We start from the raw sequence: 22,370 nt of genomic DNA, 5'->3' as shown, positions 1-22,370 counted from the left end.
TCATTACTGCCATAGCAACAATTTGCTATGCAAACAGATGTGTTGTTAATAAATGTATAATTGTGTGTGTGTGTGTGTGTGTGTGTGTGTGTGTGTGTGTGTGTGTAAATAATTAAGAAACATAAGATTGAGTGACTTCCCTCTTCTGTCTGACGGTAGAAACGCATCTGCTTATAGAAAAATAAACTAATGCAAATCCTTGAAAAGCACATTCACACATGAAATATGCAAGACTCTAGGATCCAGTTTATTCCACCATATGCCTATGTGCGCTCACATTTCGTCCTTCAGCGAAGGTTTACTTTTTCCTATTAATACTGTAATAAAAAAAATGACATTAGCCTTTGGCTTTAGAGTATTTTATATGAAATCATCTGTATACTATCTGTAATATTATATAGGCTACATAAAGATAAATGGACAGTTCCATGAACAGCATCTGTGAAATTTGGCGTGCATAGCTTCTTGAGGAACTGTCTCACTTGTCTTTACCAATGACACAGCAGGATACATTTTGAAATTCAGATAAAGACCTAAAATGCTCATGCAACAGTGACCCAATTCACACTATGCAATTGCAGAGTTTTTCTGGGCAAGAAGTGGCTTATTGACTGGCAAAGTCAGTCACCTGACCTCAGCCAAATTGAGAATGCACTTCACATGAAGACAAAACTGCAACAAACAGGAAACTCACCGTAGCCATGTGTGATCATAAGCAGGTGAACCCAGTATTTGGTACTGCCTTTGGGTTAGATGATCAGTTGCGAATTAAACATTTCCCCAATTACTTATGGTGTAAATGTAGAGAGATGTGATGAAGGCTGAAAGAACCTCCCTACCTCAAATCCAAAAGAAGGTACCGCCGGACCACAGAGCCAGCACAATGGCGTAGCAGCCAGAGAACCCATGTAACCATCCTAAGTGACCAGCTCCATCACTATAGGATTTATCCACTTCTGCCCTTAAATCTCATAGATGTTAATTTTACACCCAGGGTGTGGGAATATATAGACAAAAGTACAAAAATTAAGTCACTGTTCAATATATTTGTTTTCCCATATAGTATCCATCTTTTTATTTGCTGATTTCTCTCTAATACATGTGTATATTAATTTCCAACAATTCATTAAAATAAGTCAAGGAATTATATTAATCTTGTTTTAATCATTTAATTATAAATATCTTTGTTATATAACATTTTCTCATGGCATTCTGAAGAAAAGTTTAACAGGATCTACATATGAATAACATACTGCAATATACACCAATTCAGTGTAATACTGTGACTGCTGAAATGTGCCAGATCATGAGACTCGGTGGAGAAGATTAAGCCAGGAACATAACTTAAGACCATATGTCATACACTGAAATCTACCAGTCATATTCCAGTCAACCGGTTGGATGAGCTTTACAACTGTTACAGAGAACCATTATACCCATGTCATACAGTGTTCACATTCCATACCTAGTTTACAGTGAAGATGTCTCTGAGGTGTGGACAACAGTCACACTGACAAAGGTGGTGATGGCTGAACTAAATGTTAGCATGAACAACGAAGGGATGAACAAGGACTCAGCCTTGTGATATGAAATCGCACGAATTAGGTATTTAGTTTCTACTCATTCTGAGTATCTATCCTCCTCCACAGCACACCCTCACAGGAAGAAATTCAGTGCAAACAAGAGACTGTGAATCCGAGAGATACTACTCATCATTTTGTACACACCCATAAGAAACTAAAAGAGAAGGCAAAATGAAATACAGGTAATAGTACCAATTCATTTGCATACACAAAGGATTATTGGGCTACACAAAAAAACCAAAAGAAAACTGTTCTTCGGTATTACTGATCCAGTTACAACTACATGAGAGTATAATTTAACTCTAAACTCTTTGTAGCTCAAGCCTGCTGAGTAAATCAAATCCAACCCTAATGCCCAATCTCTCCTACAGGCTTGTTTGGGTGCATAAACTACTAATACACCCTACCTATTCCAGAATTTTTTTCCACTACTTAAGACAAAACAAATAAACAAAACTGAGCTAAAAAGGTTCCTAACTTCAATACGTATAAGGTGTTGTCATGAATACAAATCATCGGTATCTGAAATCGTGTTTTTTTTGGACAATGTGTGTGGCAGTGAAGAAACTTTTCAAAGAAGAACCTAGAACACTAGCGCCTCCTACATGTTGTTGGCAGCAGTACGTAGGGCACCAGCAACAGATCACCAGGGATCTGTACCGTTTGAGCTGGCATAGCAAGAGACTGGCGTGGAGTTCATCATCTCAGCCTTCCTTGGATCTAGAAAGGCCCAGATCATCTTTCCTCCCAGCACCAGTCTTTAAAACAAACCTGCACCTCTGAGTAGAACAGCCAAGCTGGAGTGAGAACTAACATGCTGATGGCACATTTGTTTTAGAAAAGACGTTGGGGGTGTATTTGTTCTATGTAAATTTCCACCCATTGTTGTTGTTTTCTTTACAGGCGAATCACAAAGACAAGGAAACATAAAAACATCTGAAGTATTGCTTTACAGTTCCAGGAAAAATGGGACAAATTATGGAAAGACAGAAAGCAATAATGGTAACACGATAGGAACATAAATTAATACTCAAGTCTTTTTAAAAACATATGAAAAAAACAGTATAACACAACTACCCTGATCATGGTTTGAAATGTTCATTCTGTGTGGGTGGGGAAAAAAGCCAAGGGAAACAAACAGAATAGGCCAGAAAGAGGTCCACAGTTTCTGGCCCCTGTTCATCCACCACATGGGCTTGCCCTGCAAAAATATGGAGCAGTAGAGAGAAAGCTGAACAACACCTCCTTGCACAGGGTAGGTTGACTGGGGTGGGCGGAGCAAGGCAAGGTGGGCGGAGCAAGGCAGCACTCTACTCCAGCTTCTGCTGCAGCTTTTTCTGGAAGCAGACCGGAAGGATGGAGAGCACAGCCAGAACAGCCAGCACGAGCAGGGAGTTCCAGGATACGGCCTCCCCGGCTGTCGTCAGCTTGTACAGCGTCGTGCCGGCGTTGATCGCCACGAAGGATGGGGGTGCTACTCCTGTCGGAGAGAGTGGAGAGGACAATGGCTGGCTGATCAACCGCGTGCACCTAATTACAGTAAAATAAAAGTGTGACATATGACGAATGCAACAAAAAATGCCGAAGTGTGAAACCGTAATCAGAGAGGGTGACATAAGAATGTAATAAGTAGTTTTGTCTTACCAAAGAATGTACCAAGGAAGAAGACTCCTAGAGGTACATTAATGACAGGGGATGTTATGTTGATAAACCAGTTTGGGAGGAAGGGGGTAATTCTCAGAAAGATAATGTAGTTGATTAGATGCTCCCGGTGCTTATCGACCTGTGGATAAAGGGAAGAAAACATCAGCATCTAGTGAATTTACAAAATAAAATAAAAACAAGACAAATATACATACACAAATTACACTAGGAGAACAGATTTTAAAATCATTGCAGGATCATCCCTCCATACATGTAGCCATATCGGTATCTTACCTGTTGAGACCATTTCAGGGCTCTTTCTGTGAGGTACTTGTAAACCACAGGTCTGCCGACTAAGTAGGACAACATGTAGCAGAAAGAGGCTCCCAGACCTGAGCACTGAGAGTCAAACAACAGCGACATTATTCAGCAGTTAGGCCTAATCAGAGGTTAAAGTGACATCCGCACTGTTCTCCTAAAACATGCATTAATTTAAATCACAGTGCATTATGAAATTGCTTTGCATGCAAAAACAAATAATAATTTACACCTACCAAACAGACCAAGAACAAGGCCAGAGGGAAAGGGTAGAGATAGCCCGACAGGATACTGAGAAAAATAGACCCAGGAATGGCAAAGGTCTGAAGGCTGAGGAGATGCCATCAAGGACCACAACATATATGTGTATGTGTGTGTGTGTGTGTGTGTGTGTGTGTGTGTGTGTGTATATGTGTTATATTGTTATGCTTGACCACAAACGTAAAGTTTACAAAACTTGCAAGAGAGAGTGCTAGACAAACCTGGGAAACAGGTTTTAACCCAGACTAAGTAACTCACACTGTGATCTGTCCGAGAACATCTGTCTTTGTGGTTTACTCTCAAGAATCTCTACTTGGTTCAAATATTAAACAGGCTTCACCTGGCAAACATCCATCTGGCTCAGCACACACCAGGCTGCACTCAGTGAAGCACACCGCAACACATTTCAACGTTTGGGGAAATGCTCCTACATCATATACTGCTCAAGTCAGGTCCCACTGAAAGCAATTAAGTCCCTGATTGTACCCAATAATGGAGCAGGCAAAGACAAACTCTCTAAACTCCAGAACAAGTTCTGGCTAAATATCTATAGGAAGAATGGGGAACTTGTAATATTGCACTAATATTTCTAATAACTAAAAGCAGAAAGTCTTGCATGGCCTTTGAATATTATTTCTTTTTTTAGTCTTCTAAAAAGAATGAATCCAGAAATAAGAAAGAGATTTACTTCCAGTGGGATACATTAAACAGTTGCCCATATGAAGTGCAAAAGTGTAGAAAAAACTACAGCCAACTTCTATTTGGTAGGTCAGGAGAGCACTGAAAAACTGCTCTACAGATATTACAGCTCATTAAAGCATACCAAAATGCCATCGGTCCACTGTGATCAGCCAATAACTTGACCATGTCAAGAACATTGCTTTGGCAAAATAAGGGGGTGGAACATAATTCTGAAATTCTTCTTAGTTGTGATGCAAAGGATACAAGATATAAGTAGTGAAATAGGCTATGAGCACTTGGCTATAGTAGGTATCCTTGTATTTGGAGAGCACTGTGCCCAGTGCCTTAGCGTCATCCATGTCTTTAGGGATTTTTATCTTTTCCTTCTCATCTCTGGAGAAAGAGAAAGCCCAAAATACAAAAACATGAGCAATGGCTTTTCATAGACAGGCACACAAACATCAAAATGCCTGGTATTTAGCAAAAAGAAAAACACTCTACTTACTCGCTCAGCTCAGGAAAATTCCTATAAACCAGGTACATTACTGATGCAGAACAAGCAAAGATTGAAACCAGGATGAGAAGGGACACCCGGGCAGATCCCCCTCCAGAGTACCGGGTCGCTGTGGAAAGAGGGGACCGTTTAACAACATTACTATTTAATACATAAGATGTTTAAGTCTTCCAGGATAAGAAGCAATTTATTGCTCAGCTTTGCGTCATCTGTTAAACTCCCCAGGGGCAGACAGACACACGGGACAGGCATCACTTTCATGTAAAACACCAAGGGCAGCAAGACAACTAACCTATCTGTTATACATAAATTGAATACCTTGCAAACTTAGCTGACAAACCAAAACGATCAGATTACTGGAAGAGCATGAAGGACAACTGTCAAAAGTCCATCTACTAAACTTGTAACCTCAGATGTTCCTGGCTATTTATACAGTCAAGGAAAAATGAGTTGACAATAGGGCTGCCATGATTAGTCGACTAGTCATAAAAATTAATCGGTGATTAGTCGACTATAAAAATAATCGTTTGTGGCAGCCCTACTTGACAATGTATATAAATAGATAAAATGCAAGTTAAGTAGCTACAATATTTCAGTGGAATCTTTTACTTTAATTGCTGGCGAAACTATTAGATAAACCTAACTGTTTCCTGAAAATGAGTCAAATAATTGGGTTGAGCGATGACTTTAGGTTCAACCCAACACCGGTGTAGCTAAGACAGCTACGACACCCAGCAAACTAGCTGTGTGTGTTAGCCAAGCTGTCACTTACCTTTAAGGCACTGAGTTTCTTTTATCGGTTCGTCCTCTGGCAGGGTTGTGCCTCCTGTTTCACGGGCTCCGCTTCTCTTTTTGGCCATTTTAGTGTATTAAAAAATGTTAAAAATCCGTCCGCGGTCTCTCTAGACGTCGTTCATTTAGGTCGTCCACAGCTCACTGCAAAATCACCCGGTAGTTTCCTGACTACGGCGACGGAGCACCGGTGACCTTTGACCTTGCTCTGCTTCGACGGCTGCGGAATTGTTGAATGGGTGGCCGATAGCGCCCTCTAATGTTATGTTATTGTTTGGGTGGGTGGATGGATATATGAATAGATGGAAAAACTAAGGACTTTGTGGCTTTTTGAACGTCTTTATTTTATAGTATTTATTGTATTTTAGTGAATGTATGTATACATTACATAGAAATTGGATGTAGATGTGCTACATGTAAATATATTAACAAATCCACTAAAATAACATACACGAAAGGATCAGTTGTCATCAAACATTCGCCCTCGTGGGAGTTGTCTACTGCATTACTTGCAGAGGTGTCAATTCCAGGTTCAGAAAGTAAAAGTCCTCACCAGGATTTTGCTCAGGCTTCTGGATTTACCTGGATTGCACTAATTAGAAAATCTAGCAAGCTTGATTAAAAGTCCTGGTAAGGACTTTTACTTTCTGAACCTGGAATTGACACTTCTGATTAATTGCAAGAGATGTAATCAGCTTTATGTTGGAGAAACCAAGAGAAGAATTGCTGATCAGTGTGTTGAACACCTCCGGACCATCAGGATTAAAAGACATGCCATTTCCAGTAGCAAGACAATGTACATTGTATTACTGACACATCTGTGTGGATAGCTAGTTGTTCCTATGGTAGCAATGAAATAAGGAGCTTCATTAGAAGTTTTCGCCATTATTTTTTGCAACAAAAAAACTACATCCCCCAGAAGGCAGGTCACGACGAACGGAAGTTCGCTAGGGGAAGATTTGGCGCTGATCTATCCGGCCCGTCCAGACCCTTCTTCCTTTCGCGCCGGTAGCTGGAGAACCGTGCGTCCATGTGCGCATTGCCTGGGACTTCATAGATCGCCGAGCCTTACGAATCCGAGCCCCTACCAGAACCTCTGTTATGGATCCCAACTCTTTGATCGAAGCCCTCCGGGGCACCATGGACCCAAATTTGCGTGAGGCCGCGGAGAGGCAGCTGAACGAGGTAAAGCGCTTCACTCCTGTGGCAGTAATGGTGGCGGTGGCGGCGTTGGGCCTCGCTCGGGCAGGACGGCGTGGAGTCCCGTGTGTGGCCGAACCGTACACGTTGACCATGCGAGGAGGTGGGGGCGCTCGTGGTGACTTTAATCCGGGCGAGAGGAGTCTCATAAGCGCGCCGTAGACCCACAGCGCTGTTCTCAGCCCCCATGTCGGTGTAAACGTGAGCTAGCTCCCGTTAGCCGAGCCGCCAGCGCTCGCACTGCTGCAGCCGCACACACCCCGAGGTAACTCGGCTGGTCCCCCGTGTCATGTGCGGTGTTGTCGCCGTTCTCCAGGGCCCGGGAAGAGCCTCCGTTACCCAAACAACCCCCATAACGATCCACTAACTGGGCACCGCGCCGTTTTTTAACAGCATGTAAACCGACAAAAGACATTTTTGGCAAATATTTTAAACTGCAAAAATATATATTAGCTTGCTAACCTTTAGCCACGACCGCTCTGGGCCGACGGGCACCAGCTAGTTAGCTTTAGCTAATGTGGCTAACGTAGCTTAGCTCAGTCAAACTCCCATCGGTACTCTCAAACTCGCGGGCCCAGCGAGCTCGTATCCACTTTATCACCACCGTCGGTCGGCCGGTTCGTTTTGAACCGCCACGTCGGATCCCACGTTTTAAAAAAATGTGATTTTAAGCAACAATAGTTTAGCTAAAGCTAAAGCTCGGTCTCTGGTTACTTCTGCTGCCACTCCAGCTAGCTGGCTAGGCTAGGTTAGCCTAGCATGACGTCGTTCCGTAGTTTAGGGCTCCTCGTCAGCGAGGGAGCGGGCGCCGGTCGCTTTAACTTAACGGACTCAAACAATTACGGTATTCGCCGTTTTTAGGGGTGTTTAGGAGTGTTTGTCAGTTGTCTATTTATTATTATTTTTTCCTTCTTCCTATGTTCATATTGTCAAACTTTGCGGCGGACCTGAAACGTCCGTTCAGAGCCTATTTGTTTACGTTTTTGCCTCATTTGGCAGACTAATGGCTGTCTAATTACTGTCTTTGTGTTTTACCTCAGACGCTGCTTTTCGTTTGGTTTTAGTATAGCTGATTTCTTTACAAACTTGTATTCATTACCCCCCCCCCCCCTTTCATTCTGCTAAAAAAAATGTTTCCTTAATGGGGCGAGTCAGGACTCAAGATTATAGCATGAGAGTCCTGAGTCGTAGGTGAGTCATGTTGTGTCCACGAAGAGGTTACAGGGTGCGTGTGTCATCGCAGGGAGTGTGAGGGAGGTTCTCCTACCGGCCTTCAATATGCAGTATTTGTGGAAGTTCAGCACAAATAGTAGCACAGAGGTGTTAGACAATCACTACTGGTAATAAATAAATAAAAAACCTTTATTCGCTGATTATTGTAGTCTTCTGATTTATTTTTAAAGATGAAACGCCATTGCAAATGAACCCAGATCCAATCTGGATAGAGCCATGGACTGATGCCTGCGGCAGTCTCCAGTGACAGAGCCACCACGCTGGCCTGCTTCCAGACTACCCATGCGGACGACAGGCTTGGGTTTCTGGGTGCTGACATGTTCTCAGCAGAGAGGGAGGAGCGAGAACACACAGTACCAGTGACGGGGCACTTCAGTTTGAGGCCTTCCGTGTACTACACTGGCTGGGGCATCACCCAGGAAACATTTTCTGAATAAAATGAAACAAAAACCAAGATATAGGAGCCACTGTAAAACTAAAGCAATTATTAGGCTGTAATATGTGATGGTGTAAGTTGCGTTTAAGTGCTTCGTTGGTGCTGCTTGTGTGGTTACTTAAGCATTTACTTGAGCTGAGTATAGCAGCTTCAAACTCTGTGGCAGACAAATGTGTCTCGTATCTTCTTAATGAAGCTTGGCATCGGCTCACTGCATTTGAAACAGTTTTCTATTATGCAAATATTACAAATGTGCGTAAACAGTTTCACGTTTGAAATAGGAGCTCTGCTGAAGGCTGTTTCATTGATGAGGTGTTCGGCTAAGCCCCAGTCCATTAGAGGAGTTACACTCACTCAGGTGTCGCAGATTACTGACATGACATGAGCTCAGCTGTGATTTTTATTAAGGAGTACTGAAGAAGTGAAGCTGATGGACCATCAGTATTAGTTATATGGTCCTGGCTTGGAAAGACAGAAAGCAAAAATTATTGCGCAAATATGTTGTGTACCAAAACAAGCACCCTGTTTTACGAGAAATCAGTATCATTTCCTAGAAAATTATTATTTTTTCTCTAGTGTCTTGAAAACCAGGAATTTAATTTGTATTGTTACCTGATGAAACTGACAGACTCCTGTTATACACACACACATTCCCTTTCTGTTATTGCAATAACGAGTGCTCTTTATGCATTCCATTGCAGGGCCATGCCCAGGTGAACTTCACGTCCACGCTGCTGCAGGTGACCATGTCTGAACAGCTGGATTTGCCTGTGAGGCAAGCAGGTAGGCTATTCGCGTTTGCCAACACGCAGATGTAGCTTTTCGTCAGCCGTCTGCCCGCGAGTGACGCATAACCCACTAATGTAGTTTTATGGGCCCGCTATGTGCAAGTTAGCAGTGCTGTGACCTGGGTCTCCTTCAGGAGTCTGACACTTATTGTGCAGTGACACCAAGCTAGCATGTCCTGTCTCTACATCTTTACGTGACATCTTTACATGTCCCTGTACATTTCCTAGGGATACACGCACACACAGGCAGGCAGAGCACTGGCACCGCACTGAAGTTTGACTGTAAAAGGCTTGATTGGGACGGCCGAGATCCTGGGTTGTTTTCATGTGTATATTTACCTTTATTTCATTTTTGGCCTGCGTGAGGTCTTAAGGGTGACCTCACATGCTCTGTATTTTCCATGCAGTGGATTCTCTGAAACCCTCCTCGTCTGCTTACGCTAGAGCTCGACCCTCTCGTGAAGCTTGTGTGCTCCGTAGGTTTGTTTCAGCTCACGCGGTGTCCAAAACCGTGTTAAGTCAAGGGTTAGGTGCTGTTGGAGTACATTCCTCAGATGGTTTGGATAGAGTGCTTTAAAAAGCACTCGTGCTGGTTGCGCTGAGAGATTACGTTAAGGCAGGCTGGGTGTGCGTTTGCATCATCTGTTAACCCACGATTGTCCACCGTTCCTTTTTGTAACTTGTCAACACGTCATCACAGATGAGTAATTCTTACATCTGTTGGCTCACAGCTGTCACGCTGCATAAAGCTCTACTGTTCTTAGGATTAAGAACAAAGGATTAATGTCGTAGATCTTTATTAAATCGTCAGACATTTCTTTGTTTGTGGGTATTTTTTCCTCTTCCTCTTGGTGTGAGGCCACGCTGAGTGAGAGGCGCTTCGCTGTCATGTGACCGTGTTGCCTGTCACTGAGGCACCAGTGCATGGCCTGCGACTTTGCCCAGATTGTGTTTGGCTCCAGCTCGTCATTTAGCCCAACCACCAGTAGCCTGTCATGGCGGCTGTGATGACAACAGCACCCGAGCGTTTTGTGTTTAGAGTTCTAAGAGTTGTGCCAAATACCGACACAGCCCTAACACCCCCCCTCCCCCGGGGGGCGCTAATCCTCCAGTTTGGTCCCTGAATCAGGTGTCGTAACAGTAAGGAGGCACTAGCTATGGTCCCAATGGCAGTGTTACTCGGAGGCACAGCGTTGTGTGGTTATCTGATCCCTTCTCACTAAAGAAACTTCCCTTTTGTCTCATGAAGCTTGGCTGAACACAGAAGTCGAGGATTCGGGGGGGGGGGGGGGGGGGGGGGAGTTACAGCGGGGGCGTGTTCTGTGAGCTTAAACCAATCCAGCAGGCGTGTGGTCGGCTGATACCGGGTGCTGAGGTGGGCCAGACAGTTTGGTACGGACGTGGGGGGGGGGGGGGGTTGCTGACTCTGCAGAAGGACGGATTACGCTCATCCGGCTACACGGTCCCGTCCGGGCCGGCGCTGCCCTCTCGTGTTTCCTCACGCTTCATCCCCTCTGCTGGAGGACTTTGTGTGGGCTGGCTGGCGGGGGGGGGGGGGGGGGTGGATTCACAACCCATATCGCAGGGACTGTCCACATTTAGCATCACTGCGGGCCATTTGCCACCCGGCCTGGAGTGCACACCCCCCGCACAGAGGAGACCCGGCCGCTGTGTGGCCGTGTCGGGTTACAGGCGACGAATGCACGGGGGTGTGCGCGCCAGACCTCACGTGAGAGCTCTGATTTAAAACCCCTGTGTTAAATGAAGTGTCGCATGGCTACACGGGTTTAAAACTTGATGTCCATAGACGTCAGCCTGTCTGACCAGAATATCGCCACCGTTTGTCCCTGGTAAGAACGCGGTTGTCGAAGGACCCGTGTTCCTGCCGTCTCTTATTTTGGAATGTTAAAATAGAATTACACATTATTGCATGAAGGCGCGCTGTGTTTCACACTATGAATGCTTTAGTGTCCAGTTTTAAACTGGGTTAGGATTTTCCTCGTACCGTTTCACTTACATAAGTAGATCGAGTCTCATGCACCGACGTGTTCTTGGTCCACGTGCAGGCGTCATCTATTTGAAGAACATGGTCACGCAGTTCTGGAGTGAAGGCGATAACGCAAACAACGAGGCGCCTGCCAACAACATCCCCGAATCGGACCGCCAGTTCATCCGAGACAACATAGTGGAGGCCATCATCCACTCCCCGGAGCGCATCAGGTAACCCGCCGACCGCAGACGAGGCGGGTTTTAGCCGCGGACACCCGCGTCGCCCCGGCCGGGCCTGCTCCCTTGTGCCGCCTGACCAAAGTTGTTTTTCTCCTCCATCCAGAGTGCAGCTCACCACCTGCATTCACCACATGATCAAGCATGACTACCCCGGCAAATGGACGGCCATCGTGGACAAGATCGGCTTCTACCTGCAGTCCGACAACAGTGCCTGCTGGCTGGGCATCTTGCTGTGCCTCTACCAGCTGGTGAAGAACTACGAGTAAGGCAGCAGCTTTGGGAGGGGCTTAAAGCAGCGCCCTCGAGTCCCGGCTCTCCGCGCTGACCGTGTGCATGTGCACGTCACAGGTACAAGAAACCGGACGAGCGCCAGCCGCTGATCGCCGCCATGCAGATCTTCATGCCGATGCTGAAGGAACGCTTCATCCAGCTCCTGCCAGACCCCTCCAGCGACTCCGTGCTGGTGCAGAAACAGATCTTCAAGATCCTCTACGCCCTCTTTCAGGTACTCTGTTCACCAGAGTTGGGAGTTTGCTTTGGAAGTGCGCACAGCGAGGCTGACGTACAATGCTGAAAGTGGAGATGCGGGTTGAGTCTGTGCTGTGACCCTCTGTCCTCCCAGTATAATCTTCCTTTGGAGCTGATTAACAAGCAGAACCTGACCGAGTGGATGGAGATCCTGAAGACCGTAGTGGACAGGGATGTTCCTCCGGTAAGAACGTGGGGCCGTCGCCCAGGGTTTTTCCGGGCTTGTGGGGTTACGTGTCGCTGGCTGTGGGTAGGCGGTGTGCGCGGAGTCCATCTGTGTTCAGTGCAGTCCCCAGCTCGTGTCTTACGGGCTGGGTGTCTGTGCTCACACCAAACCTGCAGCCACAGAGCCACCGGAGATCATAGTACTGGCCTAGTGACGTCTCTGAGACCACCACCACTGGCCAGCCTCCAAACTCTCCAACAAAACACTTAGTAGAGGATCAGAGCTCCAGTGATCACGATCTAGATGCCATACACAGCACCATGCAAAGGACTCCGGCCCTGCGGAGTGTTCTGTCTGACGTTAACATAACAGATAATTAAATGAGTTGAGGTTGCAAATTAAGAACAGGTCTGAAGTGAAGAGTAAGCTCGCATCTGCCTGAACTCCTGAAGGGTTGCAGTGTAATGATCATCCAGATTCCCACTGAGGGAGCACCGTTCTATACGGTGTGGGTGTAGGCGTGTGTGCACGTGGGGAGAGGGTGTTTATGGGTAACCGTTACAAAATATGTATCGTCATCTGCCTGACCATGACTGCATGCTGTTGTCCAGGAGACACTGCAGGTGGATGAGGACGAGAGACCCGAGCTGCCCTGGTGGAAGTGTAAGAAGTGGGCCCTCCACATCCTGGCCCGCCTGTTCGAGAGGTAAGACACGCCCCCTCCACCCCACGAGACTCCGCACTTCAGATTTATGTTCGCTTGCCTTTTTATACAGTAGATGCACACGACCTTATCGCTCGCGTCCCTTAGATACGGAAGCCCCGGCAATACGACCAAGGAGTACACGGAGTTCGCCGAGCTCTTCCTCAAGGGTTACGCCGTAGCCGCTCAGCAGGTAGGGGTTCACCCCGTCCGTCCCGACGAGGCACAGACGTCCTGACGCTCACACCTCCCTCCTGTGCCCCGTAGGTCCTGCTGAAGGTCTTGTATCAGTATAAGGAGAGGCAGTACGTGGCTCCCAGGGTCCTGCAGCAGGCCGTGAACTACATTAACCAGGGCATAGCCCACGCCGTCACCTGGAAGAACCTAAAACCTCACATCCAGGTAAGGGCACCTTTATGCACTAGCCCTAGTTAGAAAGACTTAATTCTATGCTTCCCACTTCATTTAGGTTTATATTTTTTTGTTGCTGTATGCAGGGAATGGGTTTCCAGACCTAATGCACTGTGCTTGTTTTTTGGAAATGAAAGAAACCTTTCTGTTAAACGTGTGGTTGAATGCACGGGTGCATATGTTGCCGTCCCATGTCTTTTGATGGGACATGACTGAGTGTGTGTTATAGATAGATAGATTGATTGAGCCCGTGTTGGACCTGTGCTCGCAGGGCATCATTCAGGACGTGGTCTTTCCCCTCATGTGCTACACGGACAGCGACGAGGAGCTGTGGCAGGAGGATCCGTACGAGTACATCCGCATGAAGTTCGGTGAGAGCACCTTGGCCCGAAAGTACACATTGGGGGAAATTTACGTTTCTCTGTACGGCAGCAGGAGACGAAAGCTCCTCACGGTTGTCTCGTTTTTCCCTCGCAGACGTGTTCGAGGACTTCATCTCGCCCACCACGGCCGCCCAGACCCTGCTCTTCACCGCCTGCAACAAACGGAAAGAGGTGAGGGCCCGTCACAGTGCCGTCCGCGACGTGGAGGCCAGGGTCGCGTTCGTCCTGACACGCGCCAGTCCAGTCACCATCCTTCAGCTGCTGGTGCTTCAGTGCTGGGCTTCTCCCTGGCCAGACTGATCATAAACGTGTCTGTCGGGGAACAGGATCTCGTTTTTCTCTCAAATGAGTTTTCAGTAGGGAAAATGTGTGTGTTTATAGGTGTGTTTGTCTATGTTTAGAGGTCCTTGGTTAGTGTTTATGGTTCGGTGGTAGTGTCTCGCTGGCTGTGGGTAGGCGGTGTGCGCGGTGTCCATCTGTGTTCAGTGCCGTCCCCAGCTCGTGTCTTACGGGCTGGGTGTCTGTGCTCACACCAAACCTGCAGCCACAGAGCCACCGGAGATCATAGTACTGGCCTAGTGACGTCTCTGAGACCACCCACCACTGGCCAGCCTCCAAACTCTCCAACAAAACACTTAGTAGAGGATCAGAGCTCCAGTGTTGTTGATCCGGATGTCGTCATGCCAAGAGCTTCAGTGGTTGAAGCTTTTGCCGTCGTGTCTTTGGTTCTGTCTGGGTTTGTTCGCTTGACTCTGGCTCCCTTGTTGCAGGTGTTGCAGAAGACGATGGGCTTCTGTTATCAGATCCTCACCGAGCCCACCTCGGACCCCCGCAAAAAGGACGGAGCACTGCACATGATTGGCTCCCTGGCAGAGATCCTGCTCAAGGTCTCGCAACATCTCTCTCTCTCTCTCTCTCTCTCTCTCTCTCTCTCTCTCTCTCTCTCTCTCTCTCTCTCTCTCTCTCTCTCTCTCTCTCTCTCTCTCTCTCTCTCTCTCTCTCTCTCTCTCTCTCTCTCTCTCTCCCCCCTCCCTCCCTCCTCAGTAGGGGTGGGCGATATAATATCGTTCACAAAAATACCGGTACATTTCTTTATTCGATAGGATTTCGCTATATCGCGACATTATGACGCAAGGACGCAGGTTGTGCGTGCAGCGCGCAAAATAAACATGGCCAACAGCAGAGAGAGCAGCAGTGCTCACACTATGAATGATTTAGTTCCTAAACGAGGAGCTACATCAGTAGTGTGGAAGTATTTCATGAACAGTTCACGTTCAAAGTTCACAATTTTAATTATGAACTAGTTCAAAGTTCAGTTCATTTTACTTTTTTTCGTGAGATATTCAAATACTTTTTTCGCGATTTGGCTGTTGCGCACAAATGGGCAGACACAAATGCGAAGTAGATAGTACAATCTCATTAGATTTTATTTCACATCTTACATTTGCAGACGACACGCGAGTGGACCGCGAATGACGTGGCATGATGAATAGAGAACTAACGCTTAATACACTAAAAGGCAGCGGAAATGACAAGGGCACAAAACTAGACCAAACAAGAGTACAACTAATTGTTACATACACTGACATGAACAAACACACGGGAAGCAAGTAACGGCCATACATGAACATGAAGTCTAACGGAACATACATGTATTGCCAGGCACGATATCACGTTAGAGAACACGGAGACCAAACATGAACTGAAAACCTAAAAAACTACGAACCTGAAAATGGAACAGAGACTTTAACCATACACAAACACAAAGCTAATCAAAACCACGAATCACAGATAAGGTGTGAATTCCGTGCACACCCAATTAGGAAATAAAGAAACGACAATGATCCCCGAAGGTATAGTCTGGACATAGGCTATATATACACACCAACTAGGAGATAAAGAAACGACAATGATCCCTCAAGGTGTAGTCTGGACATATACACACCAACTAGGAGATAAAGAAACTACAATGATCCCTGAAGGTGTAGTCTGGACATATACACACCAACTAGGAGATAAAGAAACGACAATGATCCCTCAAGGTGTAGTCTGGACATATACACACCAACTAGGAGCTAAAGAAACGACAATGATCCCTCAAGGTATAGTCTGGACATAGGCAATACACACACACTTGTAAAACTAAGACGAGCTAACACGGAACAGCTGAAACAGAGGGGCGTAACAAGAACAAGGAAAACGTAAAAACGACGAGACTAGATGGGGCGGAGCCAGACGTGACAACTACAAGCTAGAAATCACTATACGTTCTTATACGTGCTATGCCTACCCCGCTCCGCTGCAATTAATCACGGGTAACGTGCGGAAGCCAGTATGTTATTAACTAGCCAGTATGTTAACTATTCTCATGCGGACACTACGTTGCCCACAATGCATTGCGCACACAACGTCAAAACCATTTCTGTCTGGTGATGCATGATTTAAGCGGCACCAGCGAGAATACAGGAGGGAGGAAATTTCTCTCTTTGCGTTTCAAAAGAGAAAACAGATGTCACTCAGTTTTCAATGGAAACAAATTCCAACGTTCATTTACAGTGATGTCTACCGTTCATGACACATAATGTGAACTAATTCACGTTCAAGTTATTAAAAAATGTGTTTCGTTCAGTTCAACGTTCACGAAAAAATGAGCATGTTCAATGAACGCGTTCTTTTGAACTCGTTCACGCACAACACTGAATAGTGAATTTACTTGAGTTTTTTTTAACAACTTCCGCCCTGTCCTGCCTCTCTTCTTCGCGCAACTCATTTGGGACGTAGATTTGACTTATTACTGCCTCTTTGTTATTACCTTTTGGGAAGAAAAAATATCGAGATATATATTGTATATCGCCATTCAGCTAAAAAATATTGAGATATTGTTTTTGCTCCATATCGCCCAGCCTTACTCCTCAGTGAACACTCGTCCCATACTGCTTCATGTGCTGCTTTGATTACTGAAATGGCTCAGGCTGAAAATCCACTTTGTGATGTTTAATTGAGATATTTTTCTTTACTTATTTCATTTTTTTTCAATTTCTCTGTTTTATAGAAAAAGATTTACAAGGACCAGATGGAGTTCATGCTGCAGAGTCACGTCTTCCCCCTCTTCCGCAGTGAGCTCGGATATATGAGAGCGAGGGTGAGATCTTGGCCAAAATGAAACCTTCTCAAAAACCAGATTTTACTGTAACTAATGTCATTTGTTCTTTGGATCCTACACCGATGTGTTAGCGGTTTCTGGAATGCTTTAGTGTTTCCCGAACACCCAGAATATTATATTAACTAAACGTAGACGGAACTGGCGTTCCCTTCAGACACTTGACGTAGCTTATTCTGTTGGGTGTGCGCGTTGAGTCTTGTGCATTTGAATGCCGCTCTGAGGCTCTTTCTACCCACGCCTGCTGATCCCAGGCCTGCTGGGTCCTGCACTACTTCTGCGAGGTGAAGTTTAAGAGCGACCAGAATCTGCAGACGGCCCTGGAGCTCACCCGCCTCTGCCTGATCAGCGACAACGAGATGCCCGTGAAAGTGGAGGCCGCCATCGCCCTGCAGGTCCTCATAAGCAACCAGGAGAAAGGTGGGCCCCCTCCCCAGCGCTCGCGGACGGCTGCGTAGACGTCGTTTGTGATCGCCGAGCGTTTCTCTCTCTTTCCCCTCCAGCCAAAGAATACATCACCCCTTTCATCCGGCCGGTGATGCAGGCCCTACTCCACATCGTGCGTGAGACGGAGAACGACGATCTCACCAACGTCATCCAGAAGATGATCTGTGAGTACAGCGAGGAGGTGACCCCCATCGCCGTGGAGATGACCCAGCACCTGGTAAGCCCACGTCCCAGACCCCTCCCCCACACCATCCCCTCAGGGACAGACGTGCAGAGACGAGGGCCTTCACACCCCTGTCCCCCCCCCCCCCCCCTCCAGGCCATGACCTTCAACCAGGTGATCCAGACGGGCCCCGACGAGGAAGGCGGAGATGACAAGGCCGTGACTGCCATGGGCATCCTCAACACCATCGACACCCTGCTCAGCGTGGTGGAGGACCACAAGGAGGTCAGTGCCGCCCCCCCCCCCCCCCCCCCCCCCCCCGCCTCCCTTCCCTCTTGGTTTGCATCGCGGTGCTGACGCACTTTCCGCCGCCCACGAGATCCAGGGGGGCGCATGCTGTTCACCAGGCCTCTCGCACCAGCCTCCTGCGTGATGGCGTGCTCTCAAAATATATCTGGCATCCAGCACAGCGAGCCGACACGCAGCCGTCCAACTCCCTCCTTACGCTCGATGGTTAGTTTATTTAAAAGGCGTGAGTAATAGCCAGCTTTATTTGTAAGCGGGTAATGTGTAATGCTGAGCGTTTCCTGCCAGTGCTTCACAGCGGTGTGTTATTGTTGGGAAGAGAGGGTTTGTCCTAGGGCAGGGCAGTCACACGTATTTCTTTTGGGGGGAGGGGCAATTGGCAGCCAGCGTCGACGACTGTATGTGATCTCGGTGACCCGGTGTTGGATCTTTTCAGATCACGCAGCAGTTGGAGGGGATCTGTCTGCAGGTGATCGGCACTGTTCTACAGCAGCACGTTCTGGGTGAGTGTGGCCTCGTCGGTTCGGTGCCACTACAGTCGCTGTAGACGTCGTGCGGAGGATCTATATTTGGTCAGGTGGCTCACTGTGTGTGTGTGTGTGTGTGTGTGTGTGTGTGTGTGTGTGTGTGTGTGTGTGTGTGTGTGACCGTTCCGCAGAGTTCTATGAAGAGATCCTGTCCCTGGCCCACAGTCTGACGTGTCAGCAGGTGTCCCCTCAGATGTGGCAGCTCCTGCCTCTCGTCTTCGAGGTCTTCCAACAGGACGGCTTTGACTACTTCACAGGTCATTTGTTTACTTGTTTGACTGCTCACGTTTCTGTGCCCCCGACCCCCCATAAAGGAGTCCTGGAAGGAAGTCCTCCGCTTTTGAAATGAAGCCCCGACTACCTTGTTGATGCTCACGTGTGCCGACCGCGTTTATTCCAGATATGATGCCACTTCTGCACAACTACGTCACAGTCGACACGGACACTCTTCTGTCCGACACAAAGTACCTTGAAATCATCTACAGCATGTGCAAAAAGGTGACGTTCTGGCCACTTGTGTACACGGTGCGTTTGGACGTCGTCGGACCCGATTAAGCGCTAACCAGAGTCCATCCTTCAGGTTCTGACGGGCGACCCAGGGGAGGACCCAGAGTGTCATGCAGCCAAGCTATTGGAAGTTGTCATCCTGCAGTGCAAAGGGCGGGGCATAGACCAGGTATCTCCCTTAAACCACACCCCCCCCCTCCCCCACCCCATGAACCGATGCTCCTACACCCCAGACCTGGGGCTGTGCGTAACGACGTGCCGGCTGCTCCTCGCAGGTGGTGCCTCTGTTTGTGACCACGGCCCTGGAGCGTCTGACGCGGGAGGTGAAGACCAGCGAGCTAAGGACCATGTGCCTGCAGGTGGCCATAGCCGCACTCTACTACAGCCCCCCCCTGTTGCTCAACACACTGGAGAACCTGCGTTTCCCCAACAACACGGAGCCCATCACCAACCACTTCATCTCCCAGTGGCTCAAAGACATAGACTGTTTCCTTGGGTACCTGCCTACGCCTCTTTCTCTATCAGTGTCTGAAATGTTCTAGCTCCGTGAATGAACGTATGGTTTGATTGACGGTCTCTGCTGTGACTGCAGCCTCCACGACAGGAAGATGTGCGTGTTGGGGCTGTGTGCCCTGATGGACCTGGAGCAGAGGCCTCAAGCCGTGAGTCAGGTGGCCGGCCAGCTGCTCCCCGCCACCATCCTGCTGTTCAGCGGCCTGAAGAGGGCGTACGCTTGCAGGGCTGAGCACGAGAACGATGACGACGACGACGATGAAGATGGAGAGGAGGAAGACGACAATGGTAATTGAAGAGAGGCATGAAAAGCATGTCAAAGTACCCCCACGTAAAGGGCGGAAGTGCCGTTTCTGGAGGTCACATCCTTTGAATGGAATTGTTGTTCTGGGCAGTCATGGCCTGGCGGTTAGGGAACTGGTCTTGTGACCGGAGGGTCGCAGGTTCGATTCCCAGACCTGAGGCCATGACTGAGGTGCCCCTGAGCAAGGCCCTAACCCTCAATTGCTCACTTGTATAAAAATGTAAGTCGCTCTGGATAAGGGCATCTGCCAAATGCCATAAATGTAAATGTTGTTCTGTCAGTTCTGCGTTGTATTTCTTTTCTAGAAACCAGTCAAGTTCTCAGATGAGTGTATTGTACAAATTGAATTCAAATTCACTGAAAGGTTGCTTAAACGAGTTCTCTTCATCTTTGGCTCTAGCCGAACTTGGAAGCGACGAAGATGACATTGACGAGGAAGGCCAGGAATACCTGGAAATGCTCGCCAAGCAAGCCGGAGAAGACGGCGATGACGAGGACTGGGAGGAGGACGATGCGGAGGAGACTGCACTCGAAGGCTACACCACATCAGTCGATGACGAGGAGAATCCTGTTGACGAGTACCAAATTTTTAAAGCCATATTACAGAGTAAGAGCTTTTGATTTACAATAAAACAATAGGAACCCCTCAGATGTGAGGAGTTGCTTTAAAGACACCTTGCTGACTTGATGGACTTTTTGCCTCTGTAGATATCCAGTCCCGCGACCCAACATGGTACCAGGCACTCACCCAGTGTCTGGACGAAGAACAGGGCAAACAGCTTCAGGACATTGGCACACTCGCAGATCAGAGACGAGCAGCACACGGTATGCCCTGAAATCCTGGTAGTAAAATACTGCTTTAGCGCTTTTCCATCAACGAGGAACCGGTTCTTTTCCGATTGGCACTCCTGAGAACTTTGGTGTTATCAGAGAAGATGCAGGGGCAGCTTCCAGCACCGCTCTAATTCAGCGCCCTGGTCGTCTGGCTTGCTGGTGTTACACAATACGATGTATTACGCAGTAGCGTTTTCCTCTACATCATGTTTTGCACTGGAGAACCTGGGTCCAGCTTGGAATGATTTTAGGGCTCCGGGACCCTAATTTAATTTTGTGAAACTCTCAAACAGTTCCTCATTGGTGGATAAGGGCTAGTTATCCTGGTGCCTGAGAGAAGGTTTTGTGGGTAAGAGTGTCTTCCAAGAGAACGTGTGGGAGATCCATGGGGCTGTTTTATTTTTTTGTTACAATCTTACAATTGTATCTTGAGACTTCTAAATAGCACGATTGTAGTATTGTGAAAGGAACGTGTAATAGTTTAGATTTCTTCCTCTCATTTTAGTTTCTTTGCTACCATGTTTCTTCTCTGCTTCCAGAATCAAAGATGATCGAGAAACACGGAGGATACAAGTTCACAGTTCCAGTGGTGCCAACCAATTTCAACTTTGGTGGCAGTGCTCCTGGGATGAACTGAGCACTTCCTCTTCTCCTCTTTCTTACTCTGTGACTGATTGTAGTGAAGTGCAAAAGGCTTGTGTTATTCCCTCACGTAGTGGTTCCAGAACTGGTTCTTCTCACTCAATCTTCAATCTGACTATCAAACTGGACAGCACCAGAAGACGTGGGAAGGAAACCAAATGCAACCAATGGCTGGGAAAAAACGAACCAAGAACTTGCAAGTGAAAAAAGAAGCTTTGAACAATGATGCTGTCTTATGGAATCCAGAAACACGAGATACCATAATTACAGCCCACCCCCCCACCCCACCCACATACATTGGGGCTTATAAATAATCGAAATTGATAATGGGACTAAATCTCTTCATTTTCACTGTTCCGGCCAAAGGGCCTCTATACGATTATACCTCTGGCAGTAGTGTGTCAACTTTTTCTGCATAAAAAAAAAACAAAACAAAAACTAAAAAAACTCATGTTATTGTATATACATGCCAAGGCTCTTGATTTTTAAGTAGCCTGGTGAGACAACCAGAGGCATTTGAAAGGTGTCAAACGTGTATTCAAATGTAGCATATTGGATACTTGTCATAGCACTATGTGATGCCTGAAATCTGTAAATGAATGACTAGCACTTTCATATTGTTCAGGTCTCTTAGCCTTCTGTATCAGACTGCAAATTTTTTTAAAACTCGATTGAAGCTATTTAAAACGGAGTAACATTTGTTACTTGGCAACGTGCCCCATACTGTCTGGTTGTCAGATGAATTACAGTAAACTAAGTGGCAGTGCTCTGCAGATTGCAATGGGAATGTTTAAAGTTCCGACAGAATGAGCAAGCAAGCTCTTGGTGTTGACTCTGGACACATTGTTGCAAGCACTGAAAGCTGTTTGAATAATTCATTGGAGCATGTACAATTGGGCTGGATTGTGAAGGTCTCAAGCATTTGGTTGATGTATGGATGAACCATCTATATATGATATTAAAATGAAAAATAACTTCATTCAGCTTCTTCTATGATTTGAGAGTCAGGGTGTTTCCCAGTGTGGTAGGGTTTTCTCATTTGTGACATTGAGTGGAAATATCAACCAGTTGACCAGATTATATTTTTTGGAACTCAG

The 22,370-nt window shown here is 46.9% G+C and overlaps 2 protein-coding genes and 2 non-coding genes across 4 annotated transcripts; 3 read left to right on the top strand and 1 right to left on the bottom strand.

Annotated features, from left to right (window-relative positions):
• Positions 1-1,070: 1,070 nt before the first annotated feature.
• On the bottom strand, positions 1,071-6,001 carry tmem41b (transmembrane protein 41B). Its single transcript, XM_077023680.1, has 7 exons — positions 5,774-6,001; positions 4,993-5,110; positions 4,752-4,880; positions 3,782-3,875; positions 3,522-3,626; positions 3,228-3,366; positions 1,071-3,063 (listed from the first exon to the last, which is right to left on the bottom strand). Exons 1-7 carry the CDS (start codon positions 5,859-5,861, stop codon positions 2,894-2,896), a joined length of 843 nt encoding a protein of 280 aa, XP_076879795.1. The 5' UTR covers positions 5,862-6,001; the 3' UTR covers positions 1,071-2,893.
• Positions 6,002-6,744: 743 nt separating this feature from the next.
• Positions 6,745-21,769, top strand: ipo7 (importin 7). The gene is made up of 25 exons (XM_077023678.1): positions 6,745-6,978; positions 9,364-9,445; positions 11,517-11,670; positions 11,783-11,941; positions 12,028-12,184; positions 12,302-12,391; positions 12,985-13,079; positions 13,185-13,269; positions 13,344-13,478; positions 13,759-13,858; positions 13,965-14,041; positions 14,641-14,757; positions 16,923-17,012; positions 17,285-17,450; positions 17,534-17,694; positions 17,797-17,925; positions 18,383-18,449; positions 18,605-18,730; positions 18,874-18,971; positions 19,054-19,149; positions 19,256-19,476; positions 19,573-19,781; positions 20,198-20,404; positions 20,506-20,622; positions 21,171-21,769. Exons 1-25 carry the CDS (start codon positions 6,895-6,897, stop codon positions 21,266-21,268), a joined length of 3,120 nt encoding a protein of 1,039 aa, XP_076879793.1. The 5' UTR covers positions 6,745-6,894; the 3' UTR covers positions 21,269-21,769.
• On the top strand, positions 12,457-12,636 carry LOC143528951 (small nucleolar RNA SNORA23). Its single transcript, XR_013134558.1, has one exon. It is a non-coding gene; the product is annotated as a small nucleolar RNA SNORA23 (small nucleolar RNA).
• LOC143528952 (small nucleolar RNA SNORA23) lies at positions 14,322-14,502 on the top strand. Its single transcript, XR_013134559.1, has one exon. It is a non-coding gene; the product is annotated as a small nucleolar RNA SNORA23 (small nucleolar RNA).
• Positions 21,770-22,370: the final 601 nt, after the last annotated feature.

The sequence above is a fragment of the Brachyhypopomus gauderio genome, chromosome 12 (genome assembly GCF_052324685.1).
Source record: "Brachyhypopomus gauderio isolate BG-103 chromosome 12, BGAUD_0.2, whole genome shotgun sequence".
In the NCBI taxonomy this organism is placed as follows: Eukaryota; Metazoa; Chordata; class Actinopteri; order Gymnotiformes; family Hypopomidae; genus Brachyhypopomus; species Brachyhypopomus gauderio.
The sequence above is the reverse complement of the archived record's forward strand: the minus strand, read 5'-3'. Positions and strand labels throughout refer to the sequence as shown.